The 21,986-nt window shown below is 33.4% G+C and overlaps 2 protein-coding genes across 3 annotated transcripts; both read left to right on the top strand.

Annotated features, from left to right (window-relative positions):
* The first annotated feature begins 5,172 nt into the window (after positions 1 to 5,172).
* LOC146909203 (putative alpha-mannosidase At5g13980) lies at positions 5,173 to 14,145 on the top strand. Its single transcript, XM_085724182.1, has 29 exons — positions 5,173 to 5,591; positions 5,679 to 5,762; positions 6,201 to 6,289; positions 6,426 to 6,600; positions 6,681 to 6,800; positions 6,943 to 7,026; positions 7,118 to 7,189; positions 7,694 to 7,807; positions 7,927 to 8,027; positions 8,128 to 8,221; positions 8,313 to 8,480; positions 8,562 to 8,651; positions 8,802 to 8,867; positions 8,978 to 9,034; positions 9,239 to 9,458; positions 9,560 to 9,687; positions 9,860 to 9,931; positions 10,026 to 10,085; positions 10,168 to 10,239; positions 10,349 to 10,396; positions 10,579 to 10,698; positions 10,916 to 10,981; positions 11,248 to 11,360; positions 11,731 to 11,815; positions 12,321 to 12,431; positions 12,523 to 12,621; positions 12,859 to 12,906; positions 13,069 to 13,137; positions 13,789 to 14,145. Exons 1-29 carry the CDS (start codon positions 5,391 to 5,393, stop codon positions 14,008 to 14,010), a joined length of 3,048 nt encoding a protein of 1,015 aa, XP_085580308.1. The 5' UTR covers positions 5,173 to 5,390; the 3' UTR covers positions 14,011 to 14,145.
* A 1,132-nt stretch (positions 14,146 to 15,277) lies between these two features.
* LOC146909202 (RING/U-box superfamily protein) lies at positions 15,278 to 21,593 on the top strand. Of its 2 annotated transcripts, none has more exons than XR_015017983.1 (9): positions 15,278 to 15,505; positions 15,882 to 15,928; positions 16,129 to 17,418; positions 18,723 to 18,811; positions 19,529 to 19,631; positions 19,737 to 19,841; positions 20,474 to 20,591; positions 20,783 to 21,092; positions 21,213 to 21,593. XR_015017983.1 is itself a non-coding variant. In XM_085724180.1 (9 exons), the coding sequence occupies exons 1-9, from the start codon at positions 15,355 to 15,357 to the stop codon at positions 21,365 to 21,367; spliced, it is 2,232 nt and encodes a 743-aa protein (XP_085580306.1). In that variant the 5' UTR covers positions 15,278 to 15,354; the 3' UTR covers positions 21,368 to 21,593. The 2 variants fall into 2 exon arrangements, 1 of the variants encoding a protein (XP_085580306.1); XM_085724180.1 differs by having other exon boundaries at positions 20,919 to 21,092.
* The last annotated feature ends 393 nt before the right edge of the window (positions 21,594 to 21,986 follow it).

The following is a 21,986-nucleotide window of genomic DNA, read 5'->3' as shown; positions in this document are numbered from 1 at the left end:
CTCTCGGGCAGCAGCAGGGGTTTTTTCTGTGACGTTTTTGCTGTCATGGCTGGTACTAGCATCAGGACAGTCATGTTTTTATCAGTTCCAGCTGGTTTCCTTGCCTTTGTCGCCTGCGTTATGGTGTATTGGCTGTTGTTTTTCTAGGTTCAGCTGCTGTTTTCTTTCCCCGTCTTTGTCGCCTGCATTTTGGTGTATTGGCATTTTATTTTCCTTCGGCCTTTGTCGCCTGCATTTTGGTGTATTGGCCTGTTGTATTCTTTGCCTTTAGCACTGCTTGTGCTGGGCTGTTTATTGATATATATGATGTTTTCAAAAAAAAAAAAAATATGAAGGGTTGAGTTTATGAAAAAATCTTCAACAATATCAATAATGAAAGATATATTATATATAAAAAGCTTAATAGGCCGGCCTGACAGGCTTAATAGGCTTTTTTCTAAGCCTTAGCCTGGCCTATTTAAGTAAATAGGCTTTATATAAAGCTTGAGCCTGGCCTTTTTATTAAACGAGCTGGGCCGAGCTAGGCTTTAAATAGGCTAGGCCGTAGGCCCCTGTCGGGCGGCCTGGCCCGTTCCCACCCCTAATTGTATATCATCAATGTCTTTTATTAAAAGTACATCAGATGTTAATATTTTTTTTTTGTTGATGAAAACATGAGACGCTAATATTGATACAATTCAATGAAATATCATTTTATCTTTAGGTAAAAATTTAGTAAGATGATTTACATAATAGAGATTTTGAGGCAATATGAGTTTTGTAATATTGGTATCCTTATTGAACAATATAATATTACTCAAATATTATATCAGTGTAATATAATTTATCATCTAAAACTTTAGAGACCAAATACTATACAAATTGTATTAACACTTTTCTTTGAATAAAACTGAATTTAAATCTCTTCCTCTCAAAAAGCAATAATAATTTATATCTCTTAAAAAAGGTTCTAATTTGAATTTTGTAGATAAAGAACATGATCAAGCAAGAAGACTATGCAATATATTGGCACTTAAATTCAGGCCAGAGACATTTGTCACATGGTAAAAAGAAAAATGATAGTTCTACTATCATAACTTTTCAGTTTCAGACAACTTTTTCTTTTCTATTTATATTGTCTTTTTATTCTCTCTTTCTATTATTTTGATTTCTGCATCAATAGTTAAAGGCTTAAATATGTTATTCGTCCCTGTAAATAGGGGTCGCTTAAAATTTCGTCCCTGCAATCGCTAATCCTTTTTTTTTGCCCCTGCAAAGTTTAATCAGTTAAAAATTCGTCCCTTGACACAGTTAATGACTGTCACGTCATCAAAATTACCATAATGGCATGGGAATTGACGAAAATACCCCTGGGCTAATTTTTTTTTCCTTCAAAAAAAAAAAATTTCCCAAAATTTTGAAAATTCTTTTTTAAATTAAAAAAATCTGAAAAAAACTGTTAAAATTAAAACTGAAAAATTTTCGGGAAAAAATGGTAAAAAAAATTCGGGAAAAAACTGAATTTTTTTTTGAAGGAAAAAAAACAAAAAAAATAAGTCAGGGGTATTTTCGTCAATTCCCATGCCATTTTGTTAATTTGATGACGTGGCCGTCATTAACTTGGTCAAGGGACGAATTTTTAACTGATCAAACTTTGCAGGGGCAAAAAAAAAGGATTAGCGATTGCAGGGATGAAATTTTAAGCGACCCCTATTTGCAGGGATGAATAACATATTTAAGCCATAGTTAAATTTCTTCGTACATTTCCCACAAATTATTTTAGAAGTAGTTGTTCAAATAACATGCGCCCATAAAAAAATCAGAAATGATATTTTGACAACCACTTTTTGACAACTTTTGGACAACTTTCTCTCTCATACTCATATGATGTTGTTATCCTCTCTCTTCCTTTTTCTCTCTCCATTGTTTTTGACCAATAAGAAGTGAAAAAAACAAAGTTGTCATTAAATGGATGTCAAAATATCATTACTCTAAAAAAATAGCTACAAGAATCTAGCAAAAGGAATCAATTTTCCGAAGGGGACCATAGTCTAAAATTTGAATCCTTGATATACGAGTTGCTAATGCTTAATGTGCACTCCACAAAGTCCAATGTCATTTGCGACTCAGCAAAAAGAAAAAGAAATTCCACATCTCATTTTATTTTCTTCTTAAAAGTTAAAAGTTTATTAAAACTTAAAAGGCAACATCACTCGTCTGGATCTAGCTCTTATCCAGTAATCTAAAAGTTTTTTTTTTGTTTTTGTAAAAAGATGGTTATCCAAAACCAAAAGTAAATACGGCGAGTTTTAGCATGGGGCAATTGTCAAATTGCCCCATCTTAGATCAGTTTTGTTTTATTTGCTATATTAGTTGTACACCCTTCATTTTTATATTTCAATTTATAGCCCTATTTAATTATAATATATCAGTTTTAATTTTAATTTAATGGAGAGTAAAATATTTTGGAGAAGCAATTTTCTTCAAAAAAAAAGTAAAATATTTTGGAGGGACAAAAACATGTCACTTTTTTAGAAGAACTAAAAACAAAATTCGCCATATTTATAGAGACAAAATTTTAGTCTCCATTAAATTAAAATTAAAACTGCATGCTGAATTTTTTTGGAGGGACAAAAACATGTCACTTTTTATAAAAAAAAAAACAAAATTTACTATATTCATAGGGACCAATTTTTTTTTAACCCTAATTAATATTAAAAATTTTTGTTGAAGGGATTAATATTACAAAGTTAGATACAAACTAAACTTATTTCTTTATAAATAATGTAGTAAATATATATATTTACGTCATATTTTTTTAGTCCACATTTAATAAGGTCTATGTTTTCAAATTAAAAAAAAAATTATTTAGAATGGGTTGAACGTATTAGATTTTTAAACAGGAGATTAAAAAATAACGTATTCAAGTAAATTAATTTGAGTCAAATTATAATTGAATAGGGCTATAAATTAGAATATAAAATACAAGGTGTATAAGTAATAGCAAATAAAACAAAACTGATCTAAGATGGGGCAATTTTCGGGCAATTTGACAATTGCCCCATGCTAAAACTCGCCTTATTGAATTACTAACAAATAATATGAAAAATGTTTTAGCGATGATGTCAGACACACAGTGACTATACCACCAACCATTGAAAAGGAGACTTTCATTGATTTCGATTTTTGGTTACATTAGAAGTCAAGTCATGTTAACTTACCAGTACCATTTATTTAAGATTGTTTAGATCAGATAGTACACATCATTAATATTTAACATATTTCATTATATAAAAATAATATATTCTGCACAATTACTTTTAAAAACCATTTAGTTGACCAACAATTTATTTATATATTGTATAGATACAATTTTGTTTTTATTAGTTTTTCTCTCTTCCCAACTTAAATAAATAGTTATAAATGATGTATTTTTATAGGGTTGTTAAGTAAGTAGTTAAGTTTTGATTGATCAAATAACATTGATCCACGTTAATCATATGTAAAAATATATGATTAATTCAACTAATAAGTGATCGTTCAATTCATGTAAAAAATTGAGGTTAATTTATGCAGTTGAATTAACCACAATTTTGACACTTAGTTAAGTTAATTATCTATTAAACAACATTTTTTTTTGTTAATTTGATTAACTATTAAACTATATGAGTCATTGTATACTCCCTCCGTCCCAAATTATAAGAAAAAAAAAATCAACACTTATTAAGAAAACTAAAACATAAGAATTTGGAGTATAGTTTTTTATGTTTTATTTGGAAAAAGTTTTATAGGAAGATGTAAAAACAATTTTCATTGGCTATTGGTTATAGAAAAAATTAAAGAGAGAGAAAATTGAATGTAATTTGTATTTAATTTTATGAGAATAAACAAAAGTTTTTCTTGGAAAAGAGATTTAAAAAAAAGATTAAAAAGGATAAAAGTTTGTCTTTTTTGCTTATATTTTGGGACAAAGAAAATGAGTTTTTTTTTGCTTATATTATGGGACGGAGGGATATATGCAAGGACGAGGTTCGAACCCCGACCACAAAAAAAAACTAGGGTCATGCTAACCGGGTCCCGAGACACTAGTTAAGCACACCATAAAAGGAAAACATTACTAAAAAAGGAAACTTTTTTAATTTTTTATGGATTAATTACACAATTTTCACTACATTAATTAGACCATGTACAATGGTTTTTTTCTTTCAACACCCTTCAACACCCACTTTTTCAATTCCCAACACTCCACATCATTTTCTCTCTCTCTTAATTCAACACCCTTTCAATTTTTATCTCTCCAATGGTTTTCATTCAACACCTTACCCCACCACTTTTTATTTCTTATTCTTATTTAATTTTTGTTTTTATAATTACATAAAATTATAATTAAATTTAAATAATACAATTAACAATTTATTTTCTTAGTTTTTTTGGAAAAACAAAATTTAGTAAAATAATTTATTTTTATTTTCTCAACTTAAAATGCAATACAACAAACTAAGCACGCGACACACAAATAATAAGATTAAGAGAGTGAAAAACTTGATTTTTGTTTCTGTATCCAAATCAAATGATCCAAGTCTCTATTTGTAGAGAAAAAAAATTACGAATTTTAGTAAAAAAAAAAAATAAAAAAATTATTTGCAACGAAATAATTGAGTTCAAAGAATTAAGAAGATAAAAATTCAAGCAGCCAATCGTAGCAAGCCACGTGTCACAACTTTATCCAAAAAGCTTTCTCTCTCCGCGTCCGTCAGTACCAAACGCGCCCTGTTTGCGCGTGTATTACACGCGCCCAGTTTCACAAACCAGAACGCGACGCGTGGCTCTTTGTGGCAGCATTCAACATGTTTAATTCATTCATCTACTCTCCTCCACCTCATCTTCAACACCCTTCCTCCAATGGTTTCAACATATCGAGGTTGCCATTCAATAGGCCATTGGAGATGGTCTTACTATAAAATTTCTTTTTTAGTATCCTTAACCAGTGCCTCGGGACACCGGTTAGCATTTCCCAAGAAACTATTAAACTATATGTTATACTACTAGTGTACTAAAATCTACCGAATGAAACACATTTTTGAGCTTGATTAATCAGGTGTCAAATGATGTAAAAAAACAAAAATGTAGTTGAAAATTAATCTCAAAAGATACCTAATTTATAAAAAAGAACAAAATTCACCATCACAAAGTGTCTGATAAAAGCACCTTTATCTCTGTACCATTGGATACACATGGAAGTGATTATGGTGAGCTTATTGCATCATCACTGTGCATGATAACCAAGTGGAAGTACTCTTCTTTCATTCTGCCACATAAATTCACACAAAGATTCTATTTTTAGCATCAGTAACGTTTTTCCGCTTCTGGAGTGTGAAGAGTTCACTCCACTCGTCATTTTTCATCCCCTAATGGAGAAAAAATTGATCTTTTTGGTGACCCTTTTGGGAATTCTCTTTTATGGAGGAGAATCCAAGTTTATAGAGTATAACACATCACAGGGCATAGTCTCTGGGAAGCTCAATGTTCATCTGGTAGCTCATACTCATGATGATGTTGGATGGTTGAAGACTGTTGATCAGTACTATGTTGGTTCCAACAATTCTATTCAGGTCATTTTTTTGTTCTTGACTAAACTTTGTGTGAATAATTAACGTGTTGATTGAAAATTAATGGAGTTTTAATTTTGCAATGTGTAGGGGGCTTGTGTGCAAAATGTGTTGGATTCTATGGTTCATGCTCTATTGGCTGATAAGAACAGGAAATTTATCTATGTGGAGATAGTAAGTTAACTTGTTTTTTGATAACTATGTGTTTTGCTCTATTGACCATATTTATTGGATTGAAGTGTTACTACTTGTGTGCATAGAGGTAAAATATGTGACTGAAAAAGTTGATTTTTTTGGGATTAATAATGTAGTGATGTTCCAAGATTCAATTTGCTTTCCATGCCTCTTTCCCTGAGGAGAAGTGTTGATTGTAATGTAAAGTAATCATAGATAGCTTAGACCAATTGATTTGATCCCAAAATTCAGGGATCTGTATACTCTTTCTTTTCCATGTATATTTGTACAATTCTTCGTAAATAATACAATAAACATTCAAATTCAATCCATGTGTATATTTCTCAAGTACTTACTGTTTTGCATTCTTTTGTGCTACTGGTATAAGAGCATAGCAGAGGTAACCATATGTCCATTTTACATGTGAACCCAATGCAGGCCTTTTTTCAGCGATGGTGGGATGATCAGAGTGAAGCTGTTCAGAATATAGTTAAGCAGCTTGTTAGTTCGGGTCAACTAGAGTTCATGTAAATCACATTTCGGAAAAAGATTTCATTTTGATTAGAACAAAGTCATCCTTCATGTTTGTGAGGGTTATATTCTTATCCTGTCTAATATTTGGGTATTAATGTAATTTTATTTCATTATTTTTCCATGTCACAGAAACGGTGGCATGTGTATGCATGATGAGGCAGTAGTTCATTACATAGACATGATTGATCAGACTACACTTGGACACCGATTTCTGAAAGAGGAGTTCGATTTGACTCCAAGAATTGGTTGGCAAATTGACCCGTTTGGACATTCTGCTGTGCAGGCTTATTTATTGGGAGCTGAAGTATGCCATAAATCTTCAACCATAGAATCTTGTGCTTATCATATTTGAAAAAAGAAATAACTGTCAGAAGTACTATGCAGGTTGGCTTTGATTCACTTTTCTTTGGTAGGATCGATTACCAAGATAGGAATAAACGCAAAAAGGAGAAGAGTCTTGAGGTTATCTGGCAAGGTAGCAAGAGCCTCGGTTCATCTGCTCAGGTGAATATCAAGAATTAATATTTTTTTCTCGCGTATAAGATTTGCATCATTGCCTTATTTTTTCACCATGATTGGTGTCTCTTAAACTATATTGTTCTTTCTAATTTTCTTGTGTGTGCTTGTTGCCGATGTGTTCTTCCAGATCTTTGCTGGTGCATTCCCTGAGAACTATGAACCTCCTTCTGGATTTTACTTTGAAGTGAATGATGATTCACAAATAGTTCAAGTAAATTACAAAAACTCGTTAATTTGTCACGTTTTTTTTTTTTTTTTTTTTGGTATTCTGGCACTAACTTTTGACTACTTCCTGGTTGAAGGATAACATGAATTTGTTTGATTACAATGTGCAAGATAGAGTGAATGACTTTGTTGCTGCTGCATTATCACAAGTAAGTTGATCATATCTTCGAACTGCTGAACAATATATATGATTTTTGGATACAAGGTGTTTTGAGATAATTGGAATGAATGAGAGAGAGTAAGAGGGACATCCAATAAATAATAAATCGTTCATGTCTGGTGTGCTAGATGTTAAATGAACCTTCACCTACTTGCAGCGTGGATGTACTCACGAATATCTAGTGATATACATTGCACACTGCATAGGATTAACTCTGAATGTATTCCAATATTTGTCTACTACAATGTTGGATTATGATTTTAGCATGCAATCACATTCATCCCTTAGATCTTCTTTTAATGCGTGCTTTTGAGAATTTTTTATTTATTTTTTTAAAATTTTGTGAGTGACAATCTACCTCAACCACACTATGATTCTAGCTTGGAACTTGAACAAAAACTTCACTTCTACTATTTGAGTTTGAAGTGGTAGGAACTTTAACAACTATGCATGATCTCATCTACGTTGTTGTCTCGTATTGTTTTATTTTCAGGCAAACGTAACTCGGACAAATCACATTATGTGGACAATGGGAACTGATTTTAAGTATCAATATGCACATACATGGTACCGACAGTTGGACAAGCTCATTCATTACGTGAACAAGGTATCACCCCCTTTGACTAGGGTTCTAAGTTCATATAAAGTAAAGACAAACAGTAATCCTTAGATAAGAAGAATATGTTTACTGTGCTTTGACTTGTGATTTTGGATGCACAACTTTAGGATGGACGTGTCAATGCTCTGTACTCTACACCCTCCATATATACAGATGCAAAATATGCTGCAAATGAGTCATGGCCAGTCAAGACTGACGATTTCTTCCCGTGAGTTTAATATGTAATTATTGCATAATCTGTTTGCGTATTTCTTGATTTTCCTTTTCCCTGTATGACGTTTTCCTTCTTATTTGCATGAAAAACCCAGTTATTCAGATCGTGCAAATGGTTTCTGGACAGGATACTTTACCAGTAGACCAGCTTTGAAACGCTATGTCAGATTAATGAGTGGCTATTATTTGGTATGTCATTTATATTTATAGTTTAAGTTTATATAAGGTAATTGAAGTCTTCAGGTTTTTGGATATTTATTTTATACCGATAAATTATCAGGCTGCAAGACAGTTAGAATATTTTAGAAGGCGAAAGAAGTCAGGGCCAAATACAGACTCATTAGCTGATGCTTTAGCAATTGCTCAACACCATGATGCAGTCACCGGCACAGAAAAGCAGCATGTGGCCAATGATTATGCTAAACGATTGGCAATAGGCTACAAGGAGGTGCAGTTTCAGTTTATCTATATTCAAGTAATTGCCTATATCCAATTGCTAGTATGTCATGTAATGATATTCTTTGTGCAGGCAGAGGAACTGGTTTCGTCATCACTGGCTTGCTTGGTTGAATCAACATCAGTTACTGGATGTCATAACCCAGTTATAAAGTTTCAACAAGTAAAATGCCTTGAATCTTGAACTTTTAAGTGATAAAGCTTGAATAAATTGAAACTGAAGGGGCTGTTTGGGTCTTTAGCATTTAACTCACATATTGATTACTTAACAATCTGCTTTCTTCCCCCTCTTTACTTTTTCATTTTCTTTCAGTGTCCGCTTTTGAACATAACTTATTGTCCTGCATCAGAAGTTGAATTGGTTCGAGGAAAGAGTTTGGTAAGCAAGCATTTCTGTCATGACATGTTTTGTTCTCTTTTTCAACCATTTGGTTTGTTTCATATTTAACTTTTGAATCACATACTCTCACCAGCTCTTTCCATATTCAGGTTATTGTGGTTTATAACTCTCTTGGTTGGAAGAGGAATGAAGTGATTCGAATTCCTGTGAGTGAATCCATTCTAGTATTTATTGTAAAAAGAAATATTTCACATTGTGCTATCATGTTTGTAGCTTCAAATTAAACATATATATACACACACTTGTGACAACATGATAATAATTTATGATCTACTTAATTTGAAGTGTTTTACACCAACTAAGAGTGTTTATATAAGTAAGATATGTTTTGAAGCTGCAAACATTTGCAGGTTATTGATGGTGATGTCACAGTTCATGACTCCAACGGTGTAGAAATAGAATCTCAAATTCTACCTCTGGCTGAGGTATTTGTAGACCTAAGAAACTACTATGTCAAGGCATATTTAGGACAAAATCCATCCAAGACACCCAAGTATTGGCTTGCATTTTCAGTTTCTGTACCACCATTTGGTTTTAGCACTTACACTGTCTCGACTGCCACAAAAACAGGTTCACATATAGATTGCTTTATTATTCCTCAAATAATTCGTTATCTACTTCCCTTGTTCATAACATGAACATTGTGATAAATGTTTTCTGCTTGTTTTCAGGTTCCACCAGATCATCAGTTTATACACTTCAAAGTCATGAAAAGTCTTCAATAGGTCAAGGAAATTTGAAGCTTACATTTTCTACAGATCAACAAAAACATACCAATTATGTTAATGCAAGAAACATGGTGTGTGATGCTTCACTCTGCATTACATGATTCCACTTTAGTTACTTTCCGTCACACGTGTTTATCATTTTCCTTTCCTCTCAGCATGTTTGTAATTTCTGTCAGTTTTTCCTCTTACACTGTTGGATAAAAAATTAATATTTTATTAACACTCTTCCTTTTGACTTGGAAGGTTGAGGAACAAGTTGAAGTGAGTTACCTTTACTATTCAGGGTATAATGGAACTGATCAAAAAGATCCACAGGTGGGTTATTCTTACTATAGATATCAATATATCTTTGTTTCTTCATTTCAGGCATCTTACGTTGAATTTAAATGTCATTTAATTTCTGTAACAGAATGCTGGAGCTTATATCTTCCGTCCAAATGGAACACATCTTATAAACCATGAAAGACAGGTTCGAAATGTTTTCTGAAATGTAATATCCCTACATAGAAATTCTGATTACAAAGTTCGCTTAAAAGTGATTGAGTTTTCAGGTTCCAGTGACTGTTCTCCATGGACCAATACTAGATGAAGTGCATCAACGAATCAGTCCATGGATATATCAGGTGCTTTGCTTGTTTTAGCTGCAAGATTTTGATCTCTAACAACATCAGAGTATTAATTTCTCATTAAAAAATTGTCATTGCATGATGAGTTGAAAAATTTGTAATGCAGATTACCAGACAGTACAAAGAAAAGGAACATGTTGAAGTAGAGTTTATTGTAAGCTTTTCCAATTATCCCTTTTATATTTACATTTCTGTCTAATTCAAAAAAATATATTTACATTTGTGTCATTTCTCATAGTTATTTATGAGAGCTGTCTACGACTGTTTGATTTTTCTTATATGGATTTTATATGCAAAATGCTGAATCATTTGAACTAATGGTATTTGGAATGTTAGGTTGGTCCTATACCTATTGAAGATGGAGTTGGTAAAGAAGTTTCCACTCGGATTTCAACTACTATGGAAACCAATAAAACTTTTTACACAGATTCTAATGGGCGTGATTTTATCAAAAGGGTAAGCAGCTTAGATTAAATTCCTTGCAATACTGCATTTCATTAGTTTAGATCATCTATAATTTGCCAACACTAGATGCTACCTTGCACTTGAGTCACTTTTCATTATTATCTTCATATTTCTTATTGGCGCATAAAAGTATCTGCAACATCCAAGTCATTCATTTTTCTCTGCTCTAGGGAAAACTTAAATCTGTTGTGGATTTCATCCTCTGCAGGTACGTGACTACAGAACAGACTGGGACTTGGAAGTGCACCAGCCCGTTGCTGGAAATTATTACCCAGTAAGTGAGCTTTTATAGAACATTTCAGTTAAAGTCATCATTAGTATTCAATATCTAATTTCCTTATTTTTTTTTCCTTTCTTGGAGGATTGTTATTGCTGAAACTGTCATGCATGTCTAAAATCTGTTGGCTGTTCCATATGATAAAATATGCAACTTTCTAATCTTGGAGGATTGATTATCTTCTTTTCTTGTTCTGTTTTCTTTTCAAGTTGCAGTTATATCAATCCTTTTGGTTCATGATATAATTTAGTTTGTCCTTTCAGATTAATCTTGGGATATACATAGAAGATGATAAGACAGAATTCTCCGTTTTGGTGGATAGAGCTATAGGAGGATCCAGCTTAGAAGATGGACAAATCGAGTTGATGCTCCACAGGTATATTTTATTCTTCATGCGGTGCTCTAAATAGATTGCTAATCAGGTATACCAAATATACTTGAATTTACAGTTGATTTAATCTCATATTAGCTTAACACTGTCTTGTTTCTTAAAAATGTGGCCCTTTTGGCATATATGGTTAACATTGTAAAGATTAAAAAACAGTGTAGTTTATATATTTTGAGTTTCTTTACTACTGAGTTTTATTTGAAAAGCCGTGCTATTAAACCATTGGTATTATAAAGGAAATATGCAATTAGTTTAAAGTATTTTGCTTAATTTATATTTATAATGCATAAAAAAGGCAACTTGAGGCTTTAGAGCTCTGGAAAGTTTACCAAATTTCGAATTTTCTTTTCACCAATAGGAGGTTGCTGCTTGATGATTCTAGAGGTGTTGCAGAGGCGTTAAATGAAACAGACTGTGTTGCTGACAATTGCAAGGGTCTAACTGTAAGAATTTCTCACCGACTTTGAAAAACCAGGGGCTATCATTGTTTTCTTCTTAGCAATGTCATATGTATATATTGGTTATAAATTGTTGCTTGGCAAACTTCATAATTACTATCCAATTGGTCTTAACACGGATAGCCAAAAAAGGTTTTGATATATCATGTCAATCCATTTTAGTGGAAGCTGACCAAAGCGTCAAGGTCATAATTTGGCATGTATGATTGCTTTTAGCAATTGTATGATTGCTTTTAGCAATCATATACTGAAAAACTAACCAATTTTCAATTACACTGTGGCCTTAAAAAATTGAATTTACTCCCAACCTTGTCAATAGTGACTTATACCTACCTAGCCTTTGTGGCAATGTGCAGTTTTTGTCATTTCTAGTGTATTTGGTTGGAGCAGAATGCATGTGTTTTTGCTGATTTATGCTGGAAAAATGTCACTGCTTTGTAAATTAATTTTGGAAGTTTGGAATCTATAGCTTTTTCTACTTATTTTGCAGGTCCAAGGGAAATATTATTATAGAATAGACCCTTTGGGTGAGGGAGCTAAATGGCGCCGTACTTTTGGCCAGGAAATATATTCTCCACTTTTGTTAGCCTTTTCCGAAAAGGTGAATTACATGCATGGATGAATTATGATATAACTTTATAATGATATCATGTTTGTCACTCACTCACTAAAAGATCAACTTTATTTGGTAGGATGATAAAGATGACTGGATGAATACCCATGTAACAACATTTTCAGGATTTGATTCTTCTTACACATTACCAGAAAACATTGTTATTATAACATTACAGGTATTCATGTCGCTATCCCTTGCTTAAATTTTGGCTTTCCATTATGTCCTATAGTGTTATTAGTTCAGTATAGATAAATAAATGATAACTGTTTTTGGCCAACATTTAACCATTATAACATGGACAGCTTAATGATGGCATCAAGCATTGCTTTATTTGTGCGCGGGTGGAAGTGCACTTCTATTCTGTTGAGCAGAAACTATTTAGCTTGTAACTATATTTTCTTGGTCCTTTCAGGAACTTGATCAAGGGACGGTTCTCCTTCGATTAGCGCATTTATACGAGGTCTATATTTTAATTCTTACTTAGAAGTTCAAATGTGTGCTTTGTGTTCATGCGTTGACATAAGATTAGCTCAGGGTTTTGCAACACTGTTGATGAGTTGCATATTTGCTTCTTGTTTTGTTTTCCTCTCTCACTCTGTTGACCAATCAAATTTATGCACAGATCGAAGAAGACAAGGATCTCTCTGTAGTGACAAGTGTGGAGTTGAAAAAGCTTTTCCCAGGAAAGAAGGTAAACTACGATAGGTTTCACAAAAAGATGGAAATTTTTTGGTTTAAATGCACTTTTTGATTCCCTATTTTCACTAATAATTTATTTTAGTTCCCCCATTTCTAAATCCGAAAATATGGTCCCAAATTTTTAAAATTTCAGAAGTTTCTTCCACTGAATACGAGACTTATTCTTGTTGAAGTTATATAAATTTTTTAAACAGTACTTTAATAACATGGAAATTAAAATAATAAGATTTAATCCATGTATGTAATGTCACATCACTTTGTGGCTTGTCAGCATACTCCCTCCGGTCACTATTATAAGCAAAATTTGACTTTTTAGATACATTGTATAATTAATGTATCAAGTCTATAATAAAGACTACATACATTAATTATTCAATGTATTTAAAAGTTAAATTTTGCTTATAATAGTGACCGGATGGAGTATTATTCAACGTATGCTTAAGTATAAATAAGCGTCGAATTCGGTATTGGAATTCTTTTTTCGTAAATTTTAAAAATTGATAGACTATATTTTTCAAATTTAAATTAGAGACTAAAATTGTGAGTCAATGAAAATATGGAACCGATAGTGCATTTAAGCCAAACTTTTTTAAGTCTTGTTCATCTCATTTTCTGACTGAAGTATGCTTTTCCTTGGTATTAGATCAAAGAAGTGAAGGAAATGAGCTTATCTGCAAATCAAGAAAGGACAGAGATGGAGAAGAAAAGACTTGTTTGGAAAGTAGAAGGGTCCTCTGGAAATGGAGGTGTTTCAAGGGGAGGTCCAGTTGATCCAAAAGAGCTAACTGTGGAGCTTGCTCCAATGGAAATCCGCACTTTTACCATTTACTTTGATAGTAGTAACCATCTTTTTGATGCTTTGTAGAGTAAAATCACTTGTTGAATGAAGTCCTTGCCTTTTAAACAAGCTTATGAAATTTTACACCTGTCATAGTTGTAAAGTCTGAAGCCTTTAATTCTTGATATTTTGCACAACACCATATCTTTAACTCCTCCAAAACAGCTTCCATAAATGTTTTTTTTAACCCTCCGGTTTACGTGGGAAAAGGGCTATGGGTTCCACGTAAGAATGGAACTTGTTAGGTTCAACTGAATAAGTGAGTAATTTGAGGTTTGAATTCCAACCTTACATGTCGTAATGTCTTTATCAATTGAGATGTCCATGGGGACAATTCAAATCAATTTCTAAATGTGAATAACCTTGATTTTCAACTATTGTTCAAATGTACATTTAGTTGGCACATTTGAAATTGTGATGTGGTCGCTATTGTTCAATTTTTTCTTTGACACAAAAACATAACAATATTCATTCATTCAAATTGATAGAGTATATCAAATACAACTACATATTTAACATAACTAAAAACAACAAAATGTGAATCAAGTTGATGGATGAATTTGCGAATAAACTCACAATATCAAATTAATAACATACTACAACAAAATGTCTACGAATAATATGAAAAAAAAGAAAAAACAAAATAATTATGTTATCTTTTCAAATAGAGATGACAAATCGCTCTAACTTTTCATATAAGATATTAAATCACGTTTTGATCCTTTAAATATGACCGTTTCTCAAATCAATCATTTAAGTTTTTTTTAATTGATTCTTAATGCTATATTATGTTCGTGTCTGATAGTTTGTCAAAACAAATATTTGTATGTCCTCGTGAGCTTAGCTCAGTTGGTATGGTTAGTCACCTGTTTCACTCTCAATAACTCTGAGTAGAGTTGGAAACATTTTATTATTAGGATTTCTGTCCATATTGCTTCAAGAATCTATCCCCAATAATAACTTTTTGAAAAAAATTCGTTAAGCTCAAATAGTCTACATTTCTTGAAGTTCTTGAATCGATTCATTTGCAAGGTGGTAAGTTCAACTTTTGCGGTCGACATAAATACCACTTTGATAGATTTTTTTGGTTACTATACCACTCTGATAGATAATCATTAATCCATGAATAAATAGAAGAAAAATAATATGAAAAATTAAAAAGGGTATAATTGTAATTAGAAGAAAAGACCGTGGCGGTAGGGCAATATTCGGAGAAGATGCGGCAAGGATACCCTTCAACCCCACCATGCCGCGAAAATAAAAAATATAAAAACATCTTTTCATAATTTTTGGTAAAGTAAAATTAGAAGAAGCTGATAGATAGATAGAGCAGTGACGAATCCCTAACCCCCCCTCTCTTCCAGAAATTTCATGTCCATCTTGCCCTCACAAACCCAATCGTCATCTTCATCTTCTCAAAATCCTTCTATCCCTAACCCTAATTTACAACATGGAATTTCAGATTCTCTTTCCCCTTTACTCCACCACTCTCTCGGATCTCTACAGATCCACGATTACCCAGGTTCCGTTTAAGCTTTCCTTTTCCCGTTATTTCCATTTTGTATTCCAAATGCTGTCTAGGATCATGGTTCGTAGTTTTTTGTGTAGAATTTGGTACTAAATCAATGGGGGCTGTTTATTACTATTGTTTTTGTGAATTGATTATTGGTCTGACTTGATTAGGTTGTAAATAGGGTTTCAATTTTCAATTTTTTGTTTTTGGTTATTAAAATTTGTAAGGTGATTGATCATTGTGTTTTTTTTTTTTTTTTGAGGTATGATCATTGGAATTAAAGAGTGTTTTTTTTTTTTTTTTTAGTTTTTCTTGAAAGAAGTTCTTTATCTGTTTGATTTGATGTTGTTTGTTCAAATGAATGATTTTCTGGTGTGTTTTGCAGGTCCATCAACTCTTGCTGCAGAAAATTCTGGTGGGCCCTCCGAAAAGGTATTTTAATTTTCCATGCGGTGGATTGGATTATTTGTTTATTTATCTATTGAATTCTTGTATCTGTCACACCTGAAATGCATGTTTTGAAAGAATTTATATCTTATGTTGACTAATTAACTTGTTTTTCTAGAAATATAAGAACTGTTAGAAGTATGGAATTATTGATTATATTTTGTGTGTATCTCTGTTGCTTTTAGGTGACGGAATTAGACTCTTCAAGTGGTATGAAGACACCTCAACGAAACTCTAGAACACAATCTAGGAGTCACTCAGGAAGACGGACAGTTGGATCTTCCCAATATGAGGGGAAGACAACAGGAACAGTTTCTTCTCATAGAAACCAACAGACTACCGGGTCTGTATATTCTCAAGGAAGCACCCCATTGGCAGGAAGGAAGTCTCAAATGGCGAATGCCAATCACTTGCTCAATTTTCAGTATGATCCAATATCCCGTTCTCAACAAAGGGGTCCTCCTCCCCCTCCAGCACGGAGGCAGAGGAAGACAAGACCATACAACAAAGATTTGTTTTTGCAGGCCAATTTCAAATTCATGGTGCTGGATTCTGGAAATTATTCACCCGAGTCAATGGATCCAGATAAAATGTTGCAGTGGGAAGATATTATATGTGTGACATATTCGACCCCCTTTCCAGTTCAGTGTCCAATTTGTTTGGAGCATCCCCTATGTCCCCAAATAACCTCATGTGGACACATTTTCTGTTTCCCATGTATACTACAATACTTGATGTTGGGTGAAGAGGATCACAAAGGTGATCGCTGGAAAAGGTGTCCGCTGTGCTTTGTGACGATATCTGTCAAGGATTTATATACACTCCACATCACAAATGTCAAACAGTATCAAGTAGGAGATAATATTGAGTTCACTTTCTTAACGAGGAAGAAGGATTCATTTACTCTTTCACATAAAAATAAACAAGAGGGCGATAATTCATCATGTGGCCAAGGCGATGTATGTGACCCCTTTTCCAAGTTCACACTCACGTCAGATGTAGATCTCTCAGTGAGACATGCAATATCAGATCTAGACGGTTGGCTGGCCAGAGCTGATTCAGGTCTTGTTGATGACCTGGAGAAGCTTCCATATGTTAGTGCTGCGATGCAGCAGTTAAAGCAGAGAAAGAAGTATTGGAATGAGCACAAGGCTTGTTATAGTGAAAAATCTTCTAACCTCATTGATCATGCACCCCAGACACCATCAATATCTACAAATGCTTGGGATAGTGACGACGAAAGCTGTTCTAATGGATCAAGAACTTCCTCTACTGATTTCCCCGATCAAAGTAAGGTTGTAATATTGGATAAATCAACTGCTGGAACCTGTCAGGATGTAACTTTGGATGTGGACAAGGTACTAGCTGAGAAGGAGATAAATTTTTCTTCTTCGTATGAGGAGAAAAATTGTATTCAAGGGCATTCTAATGGCATTGGAGATGCAAAGGAAAATGATTCGTACAATTTCTATCAGGTAACTGATGGCAACTGGTTTTTGTTGTGTCCATCTCATGTTTCTTGCTTCATATTTTCCTAATTAGATAGAACAAACGTGTTGTCATATTCATTATGGACTGGTTGTTCATATTAGGCACCATATGGGGTATTTTGACATCATGTAAATTGTAAGATATAGGAAAGACATGTTGTCTGTGAAGGGCTTGTCTGGGATGTGTTAGGTACAGAGACCAAGAAAAACTATAGGTTAATTGTTAAGACTTGAGAGTAATTTAGAGGTAAGTAATCTATCTTTAAACCAAATACATGACAGGATTTATGGTGTTGATTGATCCATGTACCCAGTCCCACCTAGTCGAAAAAAGCTTGGTTGTTAATTATGAAACATGAATAATCGTTCCCTTGCCATCCTCTCCCTTTTCGTTCACCTCATCTCGACTACTAAAAACTTTAAAAGAAAAGAAAAGGGAGTATATGTTGAAGAAAGCGGGTTGCAGTATGTTATTGGTAGCAGTAAATGAAGATTTATTGGTTGATTTTGGAGATGATAAAAAATGGTCTTTGTGATTCTAAAATCAGAAGCAATTCAGGAAATGGATTGATGTTTAGGGGCTGAAAATGGTTCTCGTAACTTGAGAAAGAACAAGTATTGAATCTTAGAATGAGTCTCTAATTATTAACCTTTTTTTTTTTTGGTGGACCTAATTAACTTCATTTATTATTTTAAATGAGTTTAACATGGTAGATGTTTAAACTGAAACAGCTGGATCTGATCCTTTCATGTGATTTTTTTCACCGATGTTGGTAAATGGCTGCGATGGTAGTAAGGTACAGTTGTGACAAAACACCATTGTAAGCCACGGTGTGGCAGCTTTTATACGGTGGCTACTATTTCCATGGCTGTCATGGTGCCCCCTGCGACCATCATCCATTGACTTTCTTGTACTGAGTGATCGTTTATAACAATATTGTTATAGAGATTTCTTAATTGTCAAAATTCTGTTGAAGTGGTATCCAAATAGGTCCTCTGGTCACTTGCTGCACGATTGCATAGTGATTCCCAAGATTTTTTTATTCATAAATGGAAAATTTGAGCTAGTTTTGATACTGCAGTTATCTTCTTCACCAATGGCTTTAATTTTGTTCATGTCAGTTTAAAGATGTGTTATGTTTTATCTTGTAATCCCTCACTGTTGCTGTGCCGAATTGCTACTAATTAGTTTTATCAGACAATGCCTGATTGCAGCATGCATAAAGCTTTCAATCTAATTCCGCATAGTTTATGACGTTTTAATGTTTCCATGTTCATGTCTTATTCAGGCCGCGGATGGTCAACATCTAATTCTTCATCCTTTGAACACAAAGTGTTTACTGTATCATTATGGTAGCTATGATAAGCTTCCTCACAGGTATGAGAAATATCAAAATTTATTTCCCCTATGTACTGAAATAATTGAAAAATGTATTGGTTTGTGTGCATAGGTTCTAGTGATTCTCATGTCTTGATTTTGGTTTATACACATACATGTGCCTGGAATCAAAGACTTCTAATCCCATGAGTTCTATGTACATACGAAATTAGGTTTGGGTGAAAAAGATGATGAATATCGGGAAAACTAGTATGATTTAACCATATACACGCCAATCAGTTTCTCAAGATTGTACTTTTGATTTCAAGATAGTGTTAAACCTTGGCTTTAAACTAAAATGATAGTATTCAATTCAAATGTAAGTTTGGTTATGATTTCTTCTTATCAGAAACCCTTCCAGTACTGGATTGGTCAAAAATATTTTCTGAGAAGTAACAATAATACCCGGTAGGCTTTAACCCACTAGGTGAGTTGGCTACATAAACCAATTGCATTTGGGTCTCTATCAAAGGCCAAATTTTCATGTAATGTTGCATGAATATGTATCTTTTTCATAATATGTTTAGTGGCACTAGTTAGTTATAGTGGCACTAGTTAGTTGTAGCAATTATCTTTCTTTTCGAATATATAGGTTGCGGCTTGAGGGTATTATCCAATGTTTTGGTGTATTTTTGTGTACCTATGGTTGACGATTTGAATAAACATCCTCCTTTTAGAAGTGAGCATTAAATGCTTTTTTGTTATAACCGATTGCAGAATAAATGGAAAGATTCTACAATTGGAGACAGTTACTCAATCTGAGGCTATGAGGAGGCGGTATCGATTTTTAAGTCATTTTCCGCTAACCACAATATTTCAGGTACATTTTTAGAGTTATTTAGCTCTATAATATTTTCTTATGATTTATAATAGATGTTTGCTTTATAAAAAATAAATAAATAATAGATGTTTGCTAATTTTTCAGCTTTGTGAAGTTGATTTGAGTGAGATGTTGCCTCCTGAAGCACTGGCCCCTTTTATGGATGAAATAAAGAAACGTGCAAACCAGAGGAAGCAACTTGCAAAGAAGGTATCGATGTAGGCCAACGTATTATATACACGAACATATGTGAATTGGTTTAAATTTTCGAGGTTAATAGGATTTTTCGGAGCTCCCGGCTTACTTCTTGCACCCTTAATGCTTGCATAACGGGATATGATCTAGTTGTAGCTGCTTTCATCAACTTTTTTTTTATTATTTTTCTCTTATTTTTAAGGGCCTTGGATTGGGTTATTTTTGAGCTTATGAAAAATAAATAAGCTTGTATGTTAATTCATAAGTTCTCACTAACGAAAATTGTATCTTCATAAGCTGTTTTTTCATTAACTACCTCGACAAGCTTATGAATAATAGATAAAAGCTTATTTATTTGCATAAGCTCAAAAATAGCCAATCCAGATTGGCCCCAAGTCTTTTTTTTTGATTTCCATGTAGAGGAGATTGTGTTAAAGAACTCTGTGGGATTGCTTGTCAAAAAAAAAAAAAAAAACTCTTCATGGGATTGGGCCATGCTAGGCTTTAGAGTTGTGCAGACTTGCTTTTAATTCTGGGTTTCTGAATTTTCACCTTAATTATTTTAAATTACAGTTGAATTTGGCATCCACATAATTTGCTTGCACTTTGCCATGATTTTGGAATTGTGTTGTATTCTTATTCTGTAGGAACAAAAGGAAAAATTGAAGGCCGAAGCTACTGATAATTATGCTCTTTCCATGTCAACCCATTATCAGTTTATTTCTCGTGATGATCCTCCCACGTTCTCCATGGATGACTTTGAAGGTAATTGATAGAACCTATCAGCAATCTGCTTTCTGGATGTTGAAATGAGGAATTTTTATTTTTTTTACTAGGAAAATGAAATGAGCAATTTGTGATCACATTACTAGAAACCTTATTATTGTAGAAATGTTATATTGCATGTGAGAAAATGAACTAATCGTATGGGGTGTGGTTGTTGTTGAGTGTCACAGGTCTGCATAATTTCCATTATTGCCCTGGGGCTTTATGGATATTTCAGCCGCGGCTTCTTCAACTGTTTTACTTCTATTTATTGCAGCTAATGATCAATTATGGTGTGTATAATTTTTGAATTTGCTTTTTGTTTAGCTCTGGGAAATTCAGCTTTGTCATCAAGTCCTCCGGTCGTTGGTGAGAGGAAATTGTTCTCAAGTGTTACTAGGCTTGGTTTTGCCGCTGGCCATGATTCTCCATCCTTTCCTACTCAAGAAACTAGCGATCTACATAGTAACAATTCAATTGCTGGTTCTTCTGGTACAGCAGGTATTATATGATTCTGCAAACTTCAATTTTTTTTCTTGCCAATTGTGTTATGCCAGTGAATAATCAAGCGGCTTCAAGGGCCTGAGCATGTTTTATTTCTTAACTGTTGGAATCCTGTAGGTTTGAGGAATGGGGAGACACTATCATACTCCAATGTCATATCTAGAGCAGAATCTAATGGAATTTCGAATGCACCGAAGACAAATGACTTAGGAAAGAAGGGAAAGAAACCAAATCGAGTTCTTCTGTCAACATCTGGTGGCAGGCGTTATTGATTATTTGTCATGTAGATTACATGTATTTTATGGCGAGTTTAATTAACTTTAGGAAGGTAGAGACTTGTGTGGAGAAATAAGTGTTTTCATCAGTACATAATCCACGACTTCAGGCACAATGTTTCCATGGATCTGTAGAATAAATATGCTGTCCCATGTTGGGACACAATGCATAGATATTGGATACTGCGTACGTTTTTAAAGATGTCTTTGTTTGGGACGGTTACGTTCTTTGCATTATTTACTCTAATATTTGACTATCAATTCCTAAAATTTATTGAATTATTTTTAGTGGTCGAGTTCAAGTTTTATATTTCATTTTGCATCGAGTTAAACTCCACCAAAAGCTGAAGTATTTAGATAAAAAAAATCTTTCAAATTACATCATGTTATGCTACGATAGTTTAGTCAATAACATTCTAATTCATGTTGTAAATTAAAGCTAAACTTTTTGCCTTTAAGCCTTAATCTTATTCAACTAGTGACTGTTTGGTATGTGTTATGGAAAATTGTGCCAAAAAAACTGTTGACGTGGAAGCTTCATTGTACAGACAGCTTCTTTGTAAAACACACACCCAGGAACGCAAAAACAAAGCCTCAGACTTGGTTCCAAACATTG

This window comes from Medicago sativa, chromosome 7 (assembly GCF_051527215.1).
Source record: "Medicago sativa cultivar Bolivia chromosome 7, Bolivia_mono, whole genome shotgun sequence".
Taxonomy (NCBI): domain Eukaryota; kingdom Viridiplantae; phylum Streptophyta; class Magnoliopsida; order Fabales; family Fabaceae; genus Medicago; species Medicago sativa.
This window is presented reverse-complemented; position numbering and strand designations above follow the sequence as displayed.

Bases quoted from the DNA above. Each gene is read 5' to 3' on its own strand.
- LOC146909203 (XM_085724182.1), top strand. From the start codon at position 5,391: ATGGAGAAAAAATTGATCTTTTTGGTGACCCTTTTGGGAATTCTCTTT. The intron at 5,763-6,200 runs GTAAGTTAACTT...AACCCAATGCAG, and splicing joins AATTTATCTATGTGGAGATA to GCCTTTTTTCAGCGATGGTG. The intron at 7,808-7,926 runs GTATCACCCCCT...GCACAACTTTAG, and splicing joins TCATTCATTACGTGAACAAG to GATGGACGTGTCAATGCTCT.
- LOC146909202 (XM_085724180.1), top strand. From the start codon at position 15,355: ATGTCCATCTTGCCCTCACAAACCCAATCGTCATCTTCATCTTCTCAA. The intron at 15,929-16,128 runs GTATTTTAATTT...TGTTGCTTTTAG, and splicing joins CTGGTGGGCCCTCCGAAAAG to GTGACGGAATTAGACTCTTC. The intron at 18,812-19,528 runs GTATGAGAAATA...AACCGATTGCAG, and splicing joins TATGATAAGCTTCCTCACAG to AATAAATGGAAAGATTCTAC.